Source organism: Macaca mulatta, chromosome 6 (assembly GCF_049350105.2).
Source record: "Macaca mulatta isolate MMU2019108-1 chromosome 6, T2T-MMU8v2.0, whole genome shotgun sequence".
Taxonomy (NCBI): domain Eukaryota; kingdom Metazoa; phylum Chordata; class Mammalia; order Primates; family Cercopithecidae; genus Macaca; species Macaca mulatta.
Window position 1 is genome coordinate 103101935 of NC_133411.1, and position 22435 is coordinate 103124369.

Sequence of the window (22435 nt, forward strand, 5' to 3'; positions counted from 1 at the left end):
CACTGAGGCAGTTGGCATTTCTGGGATTGTGACACCCTCGAAAGCCAGAAAGAATAGCTGTAGAGTGTAATAAAGGTCAGAGGACTCAAGAAAGGCATGCAGATTAGAGAGCTGAAGGAAGACAGACCAGAGGAAGGAGATGAATGCGTTCCCTGGGTGGTTCTTGTGTGTATAAAAAGAAAATTTGTTAAGGAAACCCAGAGACCTGAGTTGTAGTTGTTGAATTTGATAATGTCAAATATTACAGAAATAGAAATTTTAGTCCTTACTCCTGTTTCCAGATTCCTTCGTTCTTAAGTCTGCTTCTTCTCCTAGGTTTTCTTTAACTGTTTCAGTAATTTATTAAGCAAGAGGTTGGCAAAGGGCACAGGTCTGGGGAAGCAGTGGTTTCCAAGGATTTTGTAGCATAGAGTATGAGAAAACAGAATTGTAGTGTGAGCAGGTGTCTTAAATCATGTAGCAACTCACATTGCTTGGATAAGACTTGGGTACCAGTGCAACTCTTGATGTCCTTGATTAGAGTATTGCAGCTGTTACTACTTAATGCTTAATTTAGGTATAATCCCAAACAGGTTCGAAGCCTCAGGGATTTTTTTTTTTTTTTTTTTTTTTTTTTGTAGCTCTTGGGAATAAAACGCATACAGTGTTCAGCCACTAGGTGGTGCTAAATCACTTTCCTAGGCTCCCTCTCTTTGGTCATCTTTCCTTTTGCAGCGCAGTTTATCAGAAAAAAAGCTTTACTTGGCCGGGCGCGGTGGCTCAAGCCTGTAATCCCAGCACTTTGGGAGGCCGAGACGGGCGGATCACGAGGTCGGGAGATCGAGACCATCCTGGCTAACACGGTGAAACCCCGTCTCTACTAAAAAAATACAAAAAACTAGCCGGGCGAGGTGGTGGGCGCCTGTAGTCCCAGCTACTCGGGAGGCTGAGGCAGGAGAATGGCGTGAACCCGGGAGGCGGAGCTTGCAGTGAGCTGAGATCCGGCCACTGCACTCCAGCCTGGGCGACAGAGCGAGACTCCGTCTCAAAAAAAAAAAAAAAAAAGAAATATAAAACAGAAACATACTTTTTTACCCTAAAATTTTAATAGGTGCTCATTGTGAGGTCAGAGATTTTAATAATAAGATTAAACTCTGAGATTGTTTAACCCAAGGACTTTTACACTTTTGTTTGACCAAGAAAACAGTGGGAAATTCATTGATATTGCATTCCCATCCCTATACACTGGAAGCAGCAGTTTAAAGAATAGTACTGGCCGGGCGCGGTGGCTCAAGCCTGTAATCCCAGCACTTTGGGAGGCCGAGGCGGGTGGATCACGAGGTCAGGAGATCGAGACCATCCTGGCTAACACGGTGAAACCCCGTCTCTACTAAAAATACAAAAAAAACTAGCCGGGCGTGGTGGCGGGCGCCTGTAGTCCCAGCTACTCGGAGGCTGAGGCAGTAGAATGGCGTGAACCCGGGAGGCGGAGCTTGCAGTGAGCCGAGATCGCGCCACTGCACTCCAGCCTGGGCGACACAGCGAGACGCCGTCTCAAAAAAAAAAAAGTATTTATCCCTTCTGTGCATGATGCATTATAAATACACACACACACACACACACACATATACACACTGTTACACTTTTTTTTTTTTTTTTTTTTGAGGCAGAGTCTCATTCTGCCATCCAGGTTGGACTGCAATGGCATGTTCTCGGCTCACTGCAGCCTCAGCCTCCTGGGGTCAAATCTATCCTCCCACCTCAGCCTCTTGAGGAGATGAGACTACAGACATGCACCGTCATGCCTGGCTAATTTTTAAAAACTTTTTGTAGAGGTGGGATCTCACTGTGTTGCCCTGAATGGTCTCAAACTCCTGGGCTCAAGCAATCTTCCCTCCTTGGCCTCCCAAAATGCTGTGATTGATTACAGGTGTGAGCCACTGTGCCTGGTCCTGTTCTCTTCATTAAAAAAGAAAAGTCCTGGTCATGAATCATTAAGTTGATTTTTATGAGCCACTAATGTACAGATCATTCGCTTTATTTTCCCTTTACACTATTTATCCTCTGTGTTCATCCAATGTCATTTTAAATACCAGCATGGCCAGAGTTCATTACATTTTGAGGGAGAACATTTCATTTTGAACAATCGGACCAAAAGTAGACAGTTCTCACTGTGCCATGCAGGTTAGTTGGTCACAGGCAGAGTCACCAGAACCAGCCCTGAATCCCCTTTGGTCAGTAGAAGCCCCTTGGAGAAAACAGGCATCCGAGCCTCCCCTTCTGAGACGAGCCAGGCTGTCCCACAGGAAATGGAGAGGAATGGCCTCTTGTGGGCTCTGAAAGTCTTTCCTGTGCCATCTATGGAATGATCTCCATAAAGACCACGTCTTTCTTCTTTCCTGGTATTCAGCTTCTCTGTGGTACACCTCAATCCATGGTCTTTCTTATTTCTAAAGCAACTGTGGGTCTGGTCTTGTAAGTTTCACAGTATCAACATATAATTTGTACACAATGTTTAATATAACAAATTTGCTCAAATGTTAAACATTTTGTTTTTTAAACATGGATTCTAATTCAGTTGATAAGTTATTAAAAGATAACGTGCCTTTTGTCTGAAATAATGATATGCCTTTCTGAATTGTTTGATAGCATATGTTTTAAAGGGAGTGATTAACCACCTACTTAATATATCCACTAATGCACTTCAGAAGGGCACGGTGCCAGACGATGCTGTAGAAGCCTTGGCTGATAGCCTGGGGAAAAAGGAAGCAGATCCAGAAGATGGAGAACCTGTGATGGATAAAGTCAAGGTAATGGCAACTGAGATGCTTCTGGAAAATAACTATCATTGATCACTTCCTCCCCCTGCAAATAAGTTAGTCATTTGTTTTGTTTTTTATATTTCCCGTAAAACATGACCAGCTGGCTTTTTCTATTATTGCACATATCCTGTTTAATAAGCTAAACCTGAATAAGCCACATTGTTGAACCCCCACCATGGATGGACGACATGCACAGACCAGAGGCCTGAGTCTCATCTTTGCCCACCTGCATTGACATTGCTGGGACTTGGGAAGGAAGCAGCAGATGCCTGCTGCTCCTCACAGCTGCCTTGCAGCCCAGCAGGCTTTCTGCTGGTGCCTGAACCTGCCAGATTAAGTTGCTGTAGGAACACTAAGCATATGGCCATATGTACTTCCTAACCTAATGACAAATTTGTTTACCTCAAATCTAGTCACTCAGCATTAATTTTATGGGGAGAAAAAACATACTAACAATGAAAATGGTATAATTTTTATTCAGGAGAAGGCCAAAGAAGAAGACCGTGAAAAACTTGGTGAAAAAGAAGAAACAATTCCCCCTGACTATAGATTAGAAGAAGTCAAGGTAAACAGGCTGGAGTCTTTTTCTATTTTATTTTAATTCATACTGAATTCATACACGGAACACAGAGACTTGGGAACAGACCTGGAATATAAAGATGTTATTTCTTTGTATTTCAAACACCAAATAGTATTAGTCTACTCCTAATAGTGTTAGAACACCAGATACAAAGCTAAAATATTCCTAATGAGACTTGATCCTCAAGTGAAAGAAATCTAATGTCTAGGTTGCCTAATGTTTTCCTTTCTAACCCACAGCTTGTTATAATACCAGAAATATTAAAAAACCTTATGTAGATAGGAGAACTAAAATGAGGAATAGGCCGGGCATGGTGGCTCATGCCTATAATCCCAGCACTTTGGGAGGCCAAGGCAGGAGCATCTCTTGAGCCCGGGAGTTCAAGACTAGCCTGGGCAACATAATGAGACCCAGTCTGTACAAAAAAATCAAAAAAATTAGTCAGACATCGTGGCAAGTGCCTGTAGTCCCAGGCACTTGGGAGGCTAAAGTGGGAGGATCACTTGAGCCCAGGAGGTAGAGGCTGCAGTGAGCCATAATCGTACCACTACACTCCAGCCAGGATGACAGAGTGAAACCCTGACTCAAAAGAAGAAATGAAAAAAACTAAAATAAGGAACTATTATCTTATATAAAAAAAATTAGCAACTTTCAGATGTAAGTTGGAAAAATAAGAGAACCTATCTAACATTGAGTATAGTGTTAAGTTGCCCCATTTCCTCTATTTTGAAAGTACAGATTATAGAGAACAAAGGAGGAGACCCCATTATGAGTCTTGTGGTTTAAGTGCAGTCACTTAAATGAGGCAGATTCACGGACAGTTTAAGAAATGTCAGTCATCTTCGTAGCAGGCCAAGATTTAAAAGAGTATTCAAGTAAACTTCATTAACAATTCTAGAATATCAAATTCTTGCTTCTCACTCATCCTTGTGCACTAGCCCATTTATTTAGCAGACACAGGAACTAGACTGAGCTCTCCATGATTGAAAGTTTATTATTCTGGATACCTTTATATTTGCTTCTTGTGTTTTACAATTCACTTGCAGCCACAGCGTTTCTGTTAATTTGGGCTCATTTGTACGTTGCTTTGCAAAGTTCCTAGAGAGCGTGCTAAGGGCCACACGTTCTGTCTCCACTGAGTGCCCATTCAGTAGCGGCTGGTCAAGTGCAGGTAAACTCTCTTCATGATAGGTGATTGGTTGGTGATTTGCTGTCTCCCCTTACTGAATTTAGTAGTAGTGTTTAAGGAAGCAGTTGATTCACTGTCCCTGATCACTTTATTCTGTAGTCATTTCATCTTCTTCTGACTTACCTCACACAGTAGTAATTACCTATTAATATTTTCAGGCAATAGCTTCATCTCATTTAAATCCTATGTTGGTATTCACCAGCTATGCTCCCATCAGGTCTCTTCAGTGAGATTCAGCTCCCCAAGGGCAGGACACAACCTCCCCTTCCAGACACAGAATGATGCAGTGATGGAAAATCGATTTAAGTTTGAGTAGGGAGCAAAAGTGCCCCCAGAGTCCTAGGCATCACTTAGGAAATTTTCTGCCTTTACAGCTAAGAGATGGTGGAGAACAAGCACAGGTTCAGCTTTCCCCTGTACCTGAAGAATGGTCAGAAGGCGCAAGTCAGTCATGAGGGAAGCAGGTGATACAAGTTGAATATCCCTCATCTGACATGCCTGGGGACAGAACTGTTTCAGATTTCAGACATTTCTGGATTTTTGAATATTTGCCTTATATCTGTTGAGGAGCCCTAATCTGAAAATCCAAAATGCCCCTGTGAGCATTTCCTTTGAGTTGTCAGGTCAGCACTCCAAAAGTTTCAAATTTTGGAGCATTTAAATTGTTACTCAGCTTGTACCTCTAAACCATTGCACTTCACATTTTCAATGAAACAAAAACCAACCTTAACCAGTTTCTCAGGTGAAATATATATGTATATCTTTGTATTTACTTATTTTTGTGTAGGTGGATAAATGGAATTTCCTATTAGTATATAGATCTTCTTTTACTAAAGAGCCCACATGCTTTCTTCATTTTGTCCTATTATTCAAGTGTGGCACCTGGAGTCGTTTACAGCTTGACATAATCTGAACCATAAGTTGCAGAGCGTTTCACCGACAGGTTAAACTCCCTGAGGGCAAGACCTTTGTCTTTGCGATTTTCTGTTGTATTGCCAATGCTTAGGTCAGGCCTTGGCATGTAGTCCTTGCCGATGAGTTAGATGTGTGGCTTACAAGGTTAACCAGCCCACCCCCATGTAGGTAAAGGACTTGTCCCGCACTGTCCTGCAAACCCCAATCACAGCACCACATACCACACTATGCTGACTTGCACCTTTTCCTCCTGTGATAGTCTCTGGGCTTCTGAGGTCACAAGCCATACCTCGTCCACTGTGCAGCCCCCGTGACTCGGGAATGCCTGGTGCTTGTGAGCTGTTTGTTGACATGAACTAATTAGAGCTTAGTCTCTGGTGAGAGAATCTATTTCCTGACATGATGGATCTAATTTAAAATGTACGACAGCAAGTATAGCCTGTAGGCAGGCCTTTTGTAATTTTTGCAAGGTTTCATAACTTGGATAAAATGTAAAATGATTTCATGCCATGTTTTTCCCCCCGGATAGGATAAAGATGGAAAGCCACTCCTGCCGAAAGAGTCTAAGGAACAGCTTCCAGTAAGCAAACCAGTTTTCTCTAAGGATATCTTTTCCTTTTGGCCCTGATTGCAATGGTGTTTGTTGATACATTTCCTGGTCCTTGCAGCCCATGAGTGAAGACTTCCTTCTGGATGCTTTGTCTGAGGACTTCTCTGGTCCACAAAATGCTTCATCTCTTGTAAGTCCAAAAGTCTTGGTTTTATTTCTTTAGTTTTTTTTTTTCTTTGAGACAGAGTTTTGCTCTGTCATCCAGGCTGGAGTGTGCAGTGGCGCAATCTCCGGTCACTGCAACCTCCACCTCCCAGGTTCAAGCGATTGTCCTGCCTCAGCCTCCTGAGTAGCTAGGACTACAGGCATGTGCCACCATGCCCAGCTAATTTTTCTGTTTTTAGTAGAGATGGAGTTTCACCATGTTGGCCAGGCTGGTCTCGATCTCCTAACCTCATGATCCACCCACCTTGGCCCCCCAAAGTGCTTGGATTACAGGCATGAGCCACTGCGCCTGGCCTATTTCTTTAGTTTTAGAGTGGCAGAAATAAATGGAAACTGGTGACTTAGAATCTGACTGGGGGACTGAGGAACAATCATAAAATTAGTGGCCCTCAACCCACTGTAGCCATTCAAAATGTGTTGCACCATGAAATATTGTCCCAACACAGTGGATGCTTTTAGTAGTGTAACTAATATCAAGTACCAGTACCCCTATGAAAAGAGAATTTAAATGTAAGTTTATCCAAAATTACTCCTCAGACAACTTTACCAATTGATATTTCTACAATTTACCATTTCCCAAATTGCCTCCTAAGGGAACTTGGCTCTGTGTGGAATATAGAGTCCCTTAAAGGGAACTCTGTTACTCGAAAAGTTTGGACAATATTGGGTAATGTTAAGCAGGTTTCTCTACTGTAGGATTTTCATGGCTTTTTATATGCAAATATATAGTGAGTCTGTTAGAGTTCCCAAACTTAATAACTGCAGAACCTTTTCTTATGGAGTCTAGTTTACCTATTTATTGGGAACTCAGTTTTTAAACCACTGAATGTATTATTAGCAGTCAGTTAGAAAAGGGATTATAACAGTTTCTATGACAGTGGCATGGAAAATATATTTATATCAGTTGGAGAATAGACAGAATGACAACTGGAAGAAATAATGATTCTTTGGAATTGCCTGAAGTTGTTGCTTTTGCTGAATGAAGCAATAAAGCCCCTCAAAGAAGAGCTTGCTAACCAGAGCTTGTTCTTCTCCGTACCCCTGTAAAAGCATCATGCTGCTCAGTCACCTCATCCTGTGACCTTCCTCTCATCCTCTTCCATACAGACCACATCACAGCAAAGCACTCCAGCCTTGATTTAGAAACTGTAAGACATGGTGAAGAATACAATGTGAGGAGTACCCCAGGAATGTGAAGTCATAGCATTACAGTGATGCAGAACAGATGAACAAATAGTGGGGAACAAGATCTCAATTCCCTTCCTCCTCCTATGTATTATTATTATTATTATTACAATAGTTAGGGGTGTTTTTTCTTTTAGAAATTCAAAGATTTGGAAAAAGTAACAATGAATTTATATGCCCCCCTCAAAGATATATGGCAGTGAAATGGTGAGATGAAACAACCATGAAAAAAAAAAATCTTAGAAAATTAGCAAAGGAAACATTAGTGTCAACAATATAGTTAATAAAGTGGAAATAACTAATCATCATGAGAACCAAATAATCAAAATAGAAAGTTATTTAAGGGAAAGTTTCAAGAACTTTGGGGGAAAAGTATCACATATGGCTCATAATTAATGTTCATCTATAAAAAAGTAGCTCCATGCTCTTTGAGAATAATAAAACAGAACAGAAATGCTATGTAAAAAGAAACACTTAAAACTATTCCCCTAATAATACTGAGATCACATTGATAATAGACTATTTTAAAACATCAAAGATATTACAAGTAAAAATCTTTGAGAAGCAGTCAAAGCAGTTTTCCTGTGACACATTGTCATAAAATACCTTCATCAATAATAGAGATAGAGAAAAAGAGAAACCTGATAAACCAAATGCTTATTGAATTTTCAACTGAAATTTCTAAAAGTTTTAATAAGGTAACCACCCAAAACAAAGTAGCAATAAGCATACCAGGAAATGAAACTAGCAGCATGAAAGTTAACTGGCCAATAGTTGTTTCTTTTGAAATAACAAATACTTTATAAAATACTAGCAAATGCAAAAGGAAAAAAAACCTTATGAAAAATACAGTTAAATTTTAACAGAGTAATATAATAATGTATGAGATCAACTAAATTATTGCTAGTTTAATGCCAATAGTCAGTTGGTTTTTATGAATTTTTAAGATTTTACAAAACACTGGTAAATATAATAGAGAAAATAATCTTACTAATAAAATGTAACATAAATGTGAGAAAATACAATAATCAGTACAAGAGTACAACTAAATTATTAGGAAACACTATGTACAACAATTTTCTAAGATTAAACAAAAATATAAAACTGCATAATTCACAAAACCTAAAAAAAAAGACTGAAGAAAATATTGCATTGGTTTTCAAACTCTCCTTCTACTGAAGGTTTAAAGATGACTCCTGCAGCTGTTGAACACTCAGTTCTTATGTGGATAAATATGTCATGAAAAAGATGGGGTCACCTAATTGCTTCTATGAGTAATTATGGTGCTAATCTTAAAATGTGACGAATATAACTGTATCAGCTAAAGTTACTTAAACATGTAGATGTAAAAATTACATACAACATACATAGAATATAACAAACAGTTAAGAAATTATTTGCCATTATAAGTATTGATTGATTATTGGAAAAATTGTCAATATATTGTAGTGGTATATCAAATAGAAACAATTATTTATGTCCATGTAAAAGATCTATTTAAAATTTTACATATACTCATATTATAAATAAAAACGTTTTAAAAAGTAGGCAATCCCCTAACGTGTTAAAGAGTCTTTAGTTTTCAGAATCAAATATTCAATATCATGGAGGCATTTTCCTTAAAAGCAGAAACTATGAAAAGTTTATTGTCATTTCTGCTTATTATCGCATGGAAGAATCATTAACAACACAAGAAAAAGAAATGACAAACATTAAAAGGGAACATTTGAATATATTTGTGGATAGCACTACTTGTAGATAATACATTTGTAAGTAATATTATGCCATGTTTATTAGTAACAACAGATGAGAAAATGTAATTAATATGAGATCAGACTTACGTAAACTACAAAAGGAGAAATGATCAGAAAAATAAGGACACAAAAAAATTGTAGGCCATACATTGTCAGTTTAACTAAATATCTTAAAAAGAATGATGACAATTCAAGTCATTTTTTATGTTAATTTTTTATTAAATAGCAATAAGATACTTTTTATAACTCAATAAAATTATTCAATGATATATTTGAAAAATAAATTATAAAATTTGAAAAAAATACTGAAAAGCGTTTTTCAATACTTTTAGGTAAGATTAATCCAACTAAACACTAGCATATGTTATACAGTAATAATAAATAGAAAATACAATAATGTTGATCAAAGCATAATCATTGGAAAAATTGAGAAATGGACATATATGATTTAGTATTTTTAAAAAGAGTGAAAAATCATCTTATGCTTTTGTGTAGTGTTAGATGAACTAAATAACATGTACATATAGCTTTGCAAAACAAATTTCCAGACCATAGGTTGTTTCATACTTAGTATTAAAAGGCTTAAATAATAAGTCAATCAGATAGATTAAGAAGAGACAATACAAATGTTTCAATATGTCATTCTTTTCATTTGACAACTTGTTATTCTTTTCATTTGTCATATAAGCAAAGATTTCTCATAACTGAAAATGAATTTAGTACATTTTAGATTACCTAAAATATTACATTCTAAAACTGCTTTACAGGGTATAAATGGACAATAAGTATCTTATAGTTATCTAAATTAGTTGAAATGATCTCCAATAATAACATGCTGCAATAAATTTCTGAATGTTGGTATCGTTGTAATGTGCTTTTCTCCATCTTTCGGTAAAATTTACAATTCTCTTTTTTCAAAATAAGCTATCCATAGTTGGAGTCACCAAAGAGTTCTGGACTTTTTTCTGGTTTTTCATCAACAGTTATACCTAAGGTTTCTGTCAAAAGGGAGTATTTGAAATGAAGCAAATATTCAATATTTTTTAAACAAAAATTATTTCAGAAAGTTGCTAGAATAATATTTAACATTGAAAAAAAAACCCTGAAACCTGACACCATATACCACAATATACAAGCAATAGTAGTATATCATTTTACACTGATTATCAGAAATAAAAATACGTCATAAAAGTCAAATTCTGGCAAGCAAGGCCATAGGAAAGCAGGCATGCGTATTCATCGCTTTTCGCAGTATGAATTCCTAGCAACATCTGAGAGGGCAGTTTGGCAAAATATAGCCAGCACCATAACTTACTCACTAGAACTTACTCAGAGCAATTTTAAAAGAGCTAAAAACTTTGAATAACCTAAATGTACAACAGGAGATGTGTAAACAAACCATGGAACTCTAAGTTATTATATTATTGCATAGTATTTAGAATAATCAATATGAGAAGGAAATAGAAATAGGAAATTGTATAAAATAATACAATAGAGAAGAGTTTAAATTTCTTCTAAAATTATATGTTATGAGTCTATTTGTATCAAGAGAATAAACAGTCATTAAGCTATCTTTAAGAGTTATAGTTAAGTGATGGCATTGTGGTCATAATTTTATATACAACATGTCACTCATAAAATTTTTTTCCATAAAAGAAATTTGAAGATGCTAAACTTGCTGCTGCCATCTCTGAAGTGGTTTCCCAAACCCCAGCTTCAACCACCCACACTGGAGCCCCACCCCGTGATACTTCGGTAAGCAGCACATCTTGTTTGGGAGATAAATATTTCTTTTTGTGCAGCCACAACTAGAAAGAAAATAGGGCACCTGTTTAAAGCAAATGAAAATAGGCAGAATTATTAGGAAGATCAGGCACCTTCTAGTTCAGAAGAGCCGAGACTGATGATTTAGGGAGATGGCAGAGATTAACTTTGATATTATTAAATGAAACAATATATGTGAAAACATTGTACACATAGTCAAGGACCTTAATATCGTCGCTTTATAAGAATTGAAAGTACAATAAAGTGCATTGTGTCTATATTCGAATTACTAGATTTGAAAAGTTCTTTAGCTTTCCTGATAATTGATTTTCTCCTATTTTTTCTTATACATTCTATAATTTACTACCCATTATTTAACCTCAAGTGTATTTTATGGAATTGTTTTGTTTGAGCTTCTACAAACATTTTACCAACATTTTACAACATGTCATAGAATAGCATTGTTTTCTTCCCAATTCACACCAGTAAAAATTTGTCAGTTTCATACCAGCTGTAGAAGAACCTCAGCATCAATATTGTTTTAATTATTTACATGCTGTGAGGCAAGGCTGTGGGACCAAAGCTTTTCCAGACTTCCTTGACTAATCACCTGTGCAATACCAAATTATACATTACCGAGGAGACCACAGAACATCAAATTATAAAGGGATTGCCCTAAACCAGATCCCCATCTCCTTTGCTTGAGAACAGTGCCTCATTTGCTAGATGGAGATGAAGTAACTTTAGTGAAGTCAGCTATGCTTCCATTCCTTTTGATGTAGCATCAAAGCATATTTAGTGCTGCAGTCTGAGATTCTGATGGATTTTCATCCTGTTGGGTCAGCTTCAGGATCATCTGAAAATATCCAGAGGCACAAATGACAAAGCCCAGACCTGGCCCCAGGCAGCTCTACCATTAGCAGCTATAATCCTGGATTATAATAAAGCACTTAAAACCAGTAAAATGCCCTGTGTGTGTGTATGTGTGTGTGTGTGCATGTGTGTGTAAACACACCCACAATGAAAAAAGTCCCCATGCAACAGAAAGGAAGAACCATTAATAGCCTAGGCTGCCATTTACACTTCAGTTCTTAATATTCAGGCCAGAGATTCTGCCCTGATGGAGGCTATCAGTAAACATTTGCAATCAGAAACTTTTTTGCCTTTAAGAAGTAGGTTTCCCAGTGACACTTCTCTGATCACATTTCCCATCAGAGAGTCTTGTTTTTAGTTAACATTTTATTTGAAGATGTCACTAAAACAAGGTATAAAGCTTTATTTAGATAAAAAATTGGGAAATCAAAGTGTCAAGCCATGATGATTCACGGGAGCTTTCTTTGCTGAGATTATTAGATTGTTATTAGCAGTGTTAGATACACTGAAAGCATCTGAAGACATGCTTTCAAAGATCTGTGTAATAAAATCACTCCAACAGGAAAAACTGCTTCAAAGAAAATAGAAGATCATGGATGTGACTAAGCCATGACAGGGAAAACCTTTATCAGTCCCAAGACCTGGGTTCTATTCACTTTTTAACAATTTGTTTTCAAACAACTGACTTAGCTTCCCTGAGCTTTTTACCTCCAAAAAGCCTGCTTAGTTCACTGAGAACCATTGTGGGCATCAAATAAAACTGGATAGTGTATGTGAAAACACTTTGAAAATCAACTGGAAAGTTCTATACAGTATTGGACAGAGTTCAGCATGGTATCTTATACAATGTAGATATTAAACACATTTTAATTGAATTCATTTAGAGGTGGAATTTTGAATGCAATGTGTTGAAAAATATTTTGAAACAAAACTTAGGATTTTGCTATAATAATACTAATAATAATTTACCATTTGTTGGGTCCTAACATACAACTAGTACTGTTTTAAATACCTTTTCAATCATTTACTTTTCTCAGCAACTTAGGAGTATAGGTACTACTGTTATTCACATTTTATGGCCAAGGAAGCTGAGGCCGAAAGAGGTTAAATAAGCTGCCTGAATCATACAGTAAATAAATGTTAGAGGAATTAAGCTATCTTAGTTACAGTGACATTGTTGTTCCATAATTTTTTTCGTGTAGAATACCAGCTCCCATTTCTGCAATTTAGCTTCCATGAGCTTCCTAAAGATGAAAAGAGAGGTATCCCCACCAGTTCAGAAATTCTCTGAAGTCTTTCAGGCCACTCATACCAGTGTGGCAGAGAAGCCCCTTCCACTCTCCTGACGCCAGATTGTCTCTGGGGTTTTGCGTCCTAGGAGGTATTAGGATGGCAGTGCCGAGCTCCATGGCTTCCCACAAACTGCGGGTCATGCTGCACTTTATGAAATGCACCCCTCAAGATCTTAGAGTCTTAGAGAGGACCCACGGAACCAAAGAAACGCTCACCCTCTATAGTTGCAGAATCCTGCTTCCTAACCATCTGACAACATTAGTGGATATTTGTTTTCATATCGTTTTCTAATGGTGTTTAATTTCTAAATGAAAGACACACATGGTTGGTTCATTTGCTTTTGGACCCTTTATGTGACCTCCAGGTCACCCACTGGATATGGATCCTGAGGCTTCCACTAAGACCTTCTTAACCTGGGGATCTTCACCAAGACATGGGCGGGGTGGGTGGAAGGCCCTCCAACCCCAGAGGTTGACAGATGCTGCCGCTCTTCTCCTGATCTTCCATTCCTAGCCTTCTCTTCTCTGACCCTGTCTACTCCCCTGCCCCAGCCCCAGCCCCAGCCCCAGATGTCTTTTTCTTCCAAGGAAACAGGTTCCCGCCTGAAAAGATGGAGTTCCTGGGCTAATTTGCCTCTGATACAGTTTGGCTAATGAGTGACTAATTCAGCATTATTTACTTTTTTAGCAGAGTGACAAAGACCTCGATGATGCCTTGGATAAACTCTCCGATAGTCTAGGACAAAGGCAGCCTGACCCAGATGAGAACAAACCAATGGAGGATAAAGTAAAGGTAAAAAAAAAAAAAAATTCACTAATAAGTGAAATTTTAATCCTTGGTTCTTGACTCTGTCATTGTCGTAGGAATATTGATGTGAATTTAACCTATATTTTAAACATGAAATTATAAGGAAGTAGAAAAATCAATCTGTACTCCACTGGAGGGGAAGGTCACTGAATCTGTGACAAAGATACCAGCGGAGCCTCCCTGAGGAGATTCTGGGAGGTAGGTGTGGCGTATGCATGGCTTCCTCCCATGCAACACAAGCAGTCAGCACATCCATTCAAATTAGCTGTCGTCCTTCAAAGTCGCTTATAAATAGGCAAAGTTGTAAATATGACCTCTCTAAATGGCAGGGTATAGTGGCCTGATTTTTTTTATTAGAAAAGTGAAACCATACAGAAAAAAAGAAAAAGATATTTTATACCTTTGGGTTCTAATCTCCTAACATGGTTTCTGAGGATAATTATTTAATCATTTATTTCCATTTAAAATATAGCTAGAAAATTCACAGATATGAATTGACATACAGAAGCATATGGGATTATATATTTTAGCCAACTAGCAGTCTGTTGAAGTCATCTGTGTTGTTCTGTTGCTTAAATAATAAAAACAGACCATATGTTTTGCCTCATAAAAGTACAACAAATGCTGAATGCTACATTTGACAATGTATTTTCTAAGTGAAAGAGGAAATGAATATTAATTCTATCTGCTCACTGTTTATATAGGAAAAAGCAAAAGCTGAACATAGAGACAAGCTTGGAGAAAGAGATGACACTATCCCACCTGAATACAGACATCTCCTGGATGATAAGGGACAGGTAAACTGAGGCAAATTGCTAGATCGGATTTATGCTACAAAGATCTTTAAATTCAAACCTCCTTGAAATAAATAGTAGCTGTACTCTTTTACAATAGCATAAAGACATATCATGACTGACTGCTTTTAATGTGTCACCAAAGCTGACCAGCAGGTAAATATTTATTTGAGCCAATATCATTGTATATGCATATGCTAGGCTCTGTGGTATAAACAGGGTTGAATACTGTTCAGTCAGTCACTGATGCTTAAGAGTAATCCAAGAAATGTGATTCTCTCTTTCAAGAAAAGGCTATAAAAATCACTAAGGTGATAGGATTTCAAAGGAAGCAATCTCTGTTTAAGGACAGTAGAAAAGGAGCTGGTGTTGGCATAATTAATAGGGCAAATTAATAAGGCAGCTCCAAGACCTGGGGTCTCCCTATCTTCTTCTACATCACCATCAGCACTATTGCAAGTGAAGACAGGCAAAGCAATATTCCCAATCACAAATCCTGTTTCTCTGCCAAAAAGTCCCTGACCTTTTGTCTCCCACATGATAGAAACCAGTCTTTTGTAGGTCAACCAGGCCTGTCCCCCACCTCTTTCCTATTTGGTTTCTAACTTTTGAGTCCATTAGATGATAAATAACCCTTTCCATGCCTGTTCATCAAACAGAAAACAAGGAAGTCCAAATTACACCCTTCTCTTTCTGTACTGATTCATTTTGGTGAGATGATTCCTGGTTTAAATAGCACTGTCAGCTTCAGGGTCTCCTATTACAGGAACCAATTCTCCTTGCTTGCATTCAGTATTCCACAAGATAGCAATGCCACATCCTGCGAGAGCCCTTCCCACTTTGATAGTACCAACTCACCCGGCTTCCATTCTTTGGGAAATTTCTTATTTAAGGTCCTTGCCTTTGAAACTGGGAAAAATCCCTGATGACTTTCTAAGTGTAATAAACTATAGTAAATAAGATATAAAAACACAAGTAACTTTTTATAACACTTTAAGTAGAATTATAAGTGACAATACATGATGGCAGAAGGTTCACAAATAGTGTTTCTTTCACTTCCAGGACTCTTTCATATGTTTTCCCCAAGTCTATAGATATGATTATAAAGAATAGTAATTAAGCAAAGCTGCTAAAGAAATTATGGGGACCCAGGTTTATTAGTTATTGCAAGTCTACACTCCATTTTATCCAAGTCAAGTCATTGGATAATAGATTCTCTACTGCCTAAACCTAAGTAAACCTTTACAAATATCTATGCTTAACCAATAGTCTGCCTTCTTTTTAAGGACAAACCAGTGAAGCCACCTACAAAGAAATCAGAGGAATCAAAGGTAAAGACCATAGGAATATATTTCCATTAAATTTTGTTTTATTCTAGCCACAGGGTTATTTGGCATTTTAGAAAACTAAAACATTGAATGCCTACTCTGTGCCTGGTACTTCGCCAGAGCATGCATATAAATGTGTGTGACCATTGTTTATCTCTCATTTAGTCTTCACAAAAGCCCTTTAGGATAGAAAACTGAGGCTCAGAGAATACTAAGCAACATTTATTAAAAAGTAGAGGGAAAAAAAGCCATCAAGATTTTCTTGTTTTTCTATCTCCTTTACATTATTATTAGTATAGAATGTCAGTAAGTTTTTTTCTTATAGAAACATCTTTTATTTGTAAGTGAGGTGGGAAAATACCCCATATTGCATTTTGCCTTCTGCTTCTTCACTGATGGTTATTTCTACTCATATCTCAGAAATCTGCAGATGACCAAGACCCCATTGATGCTCTCTCAGGAGATCTGGACAGCTGTCCCTCCACTACAGAAACCTCACAGAACACAGCAAAGGTACTGTGCTTTTTCACATAGACTTTCTTTGAAATGTGTGTGTGTTTATGTGTACATACACACAAGTTTTATTGATTGATCTATCTATCTATCTATCTTGTAACAGGGTCTCACTCTGTAGCCCAGGCTGGAGTGCAGTGGTGTGATCTCAGTTCACTGCAATCTCTGCTTCCAATCAAGCAATCCTCCTACCTTAGCTTCCTGAGTAGCGGGGACTACAGGAGTGCACCACCACACCCGGCTAATTTTTGTACTTTTTTGTAGAGATGGGGTTTCGCTATGTTGCCAGGCTGGTCTTGAGCTCTTGGGCTCAAGTTATCTGCCAACTTCTGCCCCTCAAAGTGCTGGGGTTACAGGCTTGAAGCACTGTGCCTGGCCCTTATAATTTTTAAACTGTAGAATGAATCAAATGATGACATAGAGAACCTGAAAATGAAGAAAAGAAAACATACCTATAATTCCACTGCCCCCAAAACAGTATTATTTTGTGGATTTCCTTTTTTTCTATATGTATGTTTTACATAATTTTACTTACAGTGCACTTATAAAACACTGCTTATTTCCTAACTGCTACTTTGTTATTTCCATAGACATCATTTTTATATCTCCACACTATATGGTTGTGCCACAATAATGCTATGTCTGTGTTCATTTAAAGTGAGAGCAGGGCCTAACTACAGCAGGCGCTCTCATGCTCGTTTGCTCTCTGGAGCTTCCTCCCCTTTTCTGTCTGCTTAGCCCAACTGGTTGACTCTTCATTCCTCAGGGCACAGCTCAAGCGTCAGCTCCTTAGGGAAGACTTTCTTGTCTGTCTTCTTCTCCCTTCCCAGGCCAAAGTTAGAGGCCTCTCTTCCATGCCCTCCTTGCTCTCTGGTTACCTGTGTGTGCTTGTGTATCACACCACTGAGCTGTGCATTCTATACAGTAGTGATGTGTCTTTTACCTTTGTGCTCCTCATTAGCAAAATGCCTGGTACTTAGCAGGTGCTCAAAACGTGATTAACAGTGAATGAGAAACGACTGTGTAATTCAACAAGTGTGAGGCATTTTCCCTTAAGCTACACCCTCTTGTAAATCAAACAGAAGGAAAAGTGAAATGAGTACCTCCTTATTTTCAGAAGAGTTAATTCTGCAGATCTCAGGTTGCTATTGTTTTGGCTGTTGTAAGGCACTGCTCTGGATCACTGAATTGTCAGTGCTTCCATATTGGGTAGTTTAATTTTTAGACCACCTCAGCATTCTATCTCTCACCCCTGGTAACTCGTAAGTAATGCCTTTTTTGGTGAATGGACTTTATTTTTATATGTAACCTGCTCCAGCTTTCCTTGATTGCTTCCATTGTTCATTTCTCCTCCATAATACTGAAAACAGGGTTTTGTTTTTGCTCTTTTGGCACACAAAAGCCAGTCCTGATAGAGACAAGCTCTATTTTTTTTTTAAATAAATTTTATTGTGTATATTTGAGGTTTACAACATGGTATTTTGGGATGCATAGAAATAATAAAATGGTTACTGTAGGGAAGCAGATTTACATATATGTCATCTCACACAATTACTTTTTTGTGACAAAGGCAGCTAAAATCTACTTATTTAACAAAAATCCCTAATACAATTTTATTAACCTTAGTCCTCGTGTTATACATTAACTCTCTACATTTGTTCATTCTGCTTATCTGCTATTTTGTATCCTTTGACCTATATCTCTATTTCCTCCTCTTGTTCCCTACCATGGTTGCCATGTTTTATTTTCTGTATTTTTGAGCTTTTTATTTTATCTATATTCTACGTATAAGCAAAATCACTTTTCTTTCTGTGTCTGGCTTATATCATCTAGTATAAGGTCTTCCAAGTCCATCCATGTTGTGGCAAATGGCAGGATATCATTTTTTAAGGCTGAATAATATTCCATTATGTATATATACATGACATTTTCTTTATCCATTCATCAACAACTAGGTTGTTCCATATCTTGGCTATTGTGAGTAATGCTGCAATGAATATGGGAGTGCAGATATCTTTATAAGGGGGTAATTTCATCTCCTTTGGGTATATACCCAGAAGAGGGATTGCTGGGTCGTATAGTAGTTCTACTTTTAATTTCTTTAGGAACCTCCATACCGTTTTCCATCATAGCCATACCAATCTACATCCCCACCAGCGGTGTACTAGGGTTCCCTTTTCTCCACACCCTTGCCAACATTTAACATCTCATTGACGAGCTCTGTTTTGATTAGCAAAATAAGGTCTGGGTGAGTCATGCATCACGGGAATTGGCAGAGCATCGACGTCACCCACATTTCCCTCCTTATTTCTATCCTCTTTTCCCTCCTGCTTTAAACAATTCTCTGACAATCACCATTGTTCAAAAAATCATGAAAAAACACCCAAAGTCTTCCATTATTTAATTAAATTGGAGATCTCAGAATAGTCTGGATTAATTTAACTGCAGCCTAGTTAATTGCTAGATGGATTGATGATAGCCATAGACTCATTACATTTCCTTTGCTTTAGGATAAGCGCAAGAAGACCGCTTCCAGCTCCAAGGCACCTAAGAATGGAGGTAAAGCAAAGGATTCAGCAAAGGTAAATGGAGCAGTAAATACACTACAAATTAGTTTAGCAGTTACATAGAGTGGGGTTTATCACTTCAGTCATTTAGTTTCTTACTGGAATCTATTTAGAATAAAAGATTTCTTAAAGTACTATCTATTCCAGAGTATGCCTTGGTAAAGTAACTGAATTTTTGTGTGTATATATGTATTATACATTTATATTATATATAATATATTATTTATAATAACAAAGTAATATTAATATTAAAGTATATATTAATAATAATATTTAATATTAATATTAAAGTTAATAAAAAGTAATATTAAAATATTAAAATATTATTATTTAAAATTATTTAAAATAATTTAAATATTATTAAAATATTAAAATAAAAATTTTGTTTTTTAAATAAATTTTTTAAAATAAATTTTTTAAATAAATTAAAAAAAAATAAAATAAATAAAAATTAAAAATAAAATAATATATAAATATAAAAAATGATATATAAATATAAATAATAATATATAAATATAAGATAAATGTAAATATAAATATATATTATATATTATATATATTATAAATACATATATTTTTTTAAGTAACTGGTGCTTTAAAATTCTAAATGAAGGTTCTTGACACAACTCAATTTGCCTGTGTTTTGCCTGTGTTTCTTGCCCTAATTAAAATACCACCATAGTATGTGGTTTATATAGATTTTAGAACATGGAAGTTGGAAACTTCCTATGATTAAAACTACTCAAGCTGTGATCAGAAATAAAAATTGGATTAGACAACTTCTAGGTCCCTTCCAATTCCAAGAACATATGATTTAAATGATTATTACTATGATCCCCTGGCTATAAGGAGTTAAAGGGCTAGCTTTAAAGACAATAGTCCAGTTACACCAAGCTTTTAAAAAATATATTAAAATCTTCCTGTAGTAGATTCCCTTAAGGGATATAGGAAACAGCATTGATAATTGACAATTATGCCATTATATCTCAGATTAAATACTTATTTGCCTATTATTTAATTTCAGTTATATGAAGTACTTAATCAGCCCTTTAACAAATAATAGAAACAAATAATAGAAAGCATAATAACCCTATATGATGAGTGGATTTGCTGGACAACCGTGACCCTATGTACAGGAAAAGGAAGGATCACCATAGAATGAAACATTGCCATTTAAGAACATCTATGCATATTTTGTAACCTACCCTAGCCTTAAAACAATAAAGCTGAGAGTGATACATTGAGGATCAGGATCACTTAAGGTTATTTTTAGCTAATAAACTTGAGGAGGAAGAACTCACAATGTTTTGGCCAAATGAAGAAGAGAAACTGAAAGGACCATCTTATTTTTCCCCACTGACTGCCACCTTTTGTCCCCTAATTCTGAGAAGGCTGTCTCCTCACACTTAATACAGAAAAGAAAGAGCTCATGGATGGTTTTTGCTTTCCCTTTTAGACAACAGAGGAAACTTCCAAGCCAAAAGATGATGAAAGAAATACAAGTTAAAGTATCTGGTAAGTTGGGTGTTTATTTGTAAATGAAGACAACTGTACCTCCTGCCAGTTCATGTGTTACAGAGGAGAGAAGTGAAGTCCACCTCGAGTAATTCATGCTCACTTTACACTGTTGGCATGAAATGCATACTGCAAGCTCTACAGAGTAATCGGTCATTCTTCGAAAGCACTAAATGGGATGACTGTGCTATTGAAATGTTTAAAAACCTTAATCTTGTAATTAAAAGCTTTTTAAAATATTAGGCCAGGCACTTAAAATGACCATCTGAGGCTAGCTGAATCTTTGAAATCCAAATGCTCATTACTGCAGGTTATTGTGGCAAAGCAAATTTAGCATGTTACAACTTAGCAAAATGTCATGAAGATATTGGTATTCCCCAAAATACCAGTACGTGGTGGGGTGGGGAGAAGTACCCTTTAGAGTCGGGTGGAAATTACAGGGTTTTGGGAACAAGGGCAAAGGAAAAAATTGGCCATTTTTATTTGTCATTATTTTGGAAAGTAAAGTACTGTGTCTGACTCTAATTTATGGTTACTGAAGAAATTGGACAGATGAAGGAATTTCTGAGATCTTCAGAGCTGGGCCCTTATCTTAATCTTCAGAAAGGAGAAGGCTTAATGTAAGCCTTAAAAGCATACAAGCACTTACTGACCAAAGCGTAAAAGAAATCAAGTATAGGTTAAATCGAGTTCAGCTCTCTCACCATGATCTATCTGTATTTCCTATAAAAAAAAGGAGCTTTATTAGTTAGAACTGTTCTAACATTTTTCCCAAAATTAAAAAAATTCTATTAATCCACTTTCATGTTTACTTATAGGAAATTCCTTCTTGTCTGTTATACAATGCTTTTGCTAAGTGGTATTTACTATGCCTGTAACAAGAAAATTACATATTAAATGATTCACTGCATTTTTTATTTGAATTTTTCAAGGTATCTGCATATAAAATCTTCAGCTGGTGGATGGTGACTTTTGAAGAACAAAAGCCTTTGGCAACAAAACAATTGTTCTGGGTGATTTCTAGACTGGTTTTTGTTGAGCCTTTGAACATCCTAAATATTGGTTTGTTTTTCTTTTCCAGAAAGAAAATGAATTTGACTGGTTCACCTGTGTTATTGTACTGGGTATTGATAAACTTTGAATTTTTTTAATTGCCTTCAATTGGGAGAGAAAGAAAGCTTTATATTTGTAATAAATATATTTGATAAAGTTTCTTAAAGCAACACCAAAAAAACAAAAGAAAATCTAAGCGAATTTTTGCACATTCTACACACAGTGCCTGTAAATCTCATTTGTATTTTTAGTTTGCACTTAATTTTTTTGTTAGTGTTTGGAAAACAATGCTTTAAACATTTTTCAATGTTCTGATTTCTTATTACCCCCTTTCCTCTTGGGCTTTTGAACTGTATTTGATGTTGCTTTGGGATAATGTTTATAAGTCAAACATAAGATATTGTACATTGGGCACATATCTCCTCTTGGGCTGCTAATAATAAATTAATAACAGGTAACCTGGACAAACCAGGAAGCACCAAACCCCTTTTCAGCTTGAACTCTTCTTTGCCAGGTGTGAGGACTTGTGCATCTTACAGTCAGCACAGAACACACTGAGACTTGAATCAGGTCAGCAACAGAGCAAAATATAGGTTAGATAAGTCCTTGTGTAGCAAATTTCAAGCATAACAAATAAAATCTAATCCTTAGGGTATTAATCTGACTTGAACTCTGTTGGTTTACCATGTTAGTAACTGTGCTTTCTGTTATCTATACATAAAACCTGAG

At 36.8% G+C, this 22435-nt stretch overlaps 1 protein-coding gene across 18 annotated transcripts in view; it reads left to right on the forward strand.

The window, feature by feature from the left end:
* Positions 1–22189, forward strand: part of CAST (calpastatin) — a 110503-nt gene extending 88314 nt beyond the window's left edge. For 10 of the 18 annotated variants that reach the window (XM_015140464.3, XM_028849589.2, XM_078005006.1 and 7 more), the window contains 12 exons: positions 2688–2789; positions 3283–3366; positions 6015–6065; positions 6154–6225; positions 10856–10954; positions 13817–13921; positions 14641–14733; positions 16017–16061; positions 16479–16571; positions 19082–19153; positions 20595–20653; positions 21586–22189. In XM_015140464.3, coding sequence (XP_014995950.3) covers positions 2688–2789; positions 3283–3366; positions 6015–6065; positions 6154–6225; positions 10856–10954; positions 13817–13921; positions 14641–14733; positions 16017–16061; positions 16479–16571; positions 19082–19153; positions 20595–20645 — 867 coding nt within the window. In that variant the 3' untranslated portion in view covers positions 20646–20653; positions 21586–22189. The remainder of the gene's footprint in view (positions 1–2687; positions 2790–3282; positions 3367–6014; positions 6066–6153; positions 6226–10855; positions 10955–13816; positions 13922–14640; positions 14734–16016; positions 16062–16478; positions 16572–19081; positions 19154–20594; positions 20654–21585) is intronic. The other 8 variants (XM_078005004.1, XM_078005007.1, XM_078005008.1 and 5 more) reach the window with 1 other exon arrangement.
* The last annotated feature ends 246 nt before the right edge of the window (positions 22190–22435 follow it).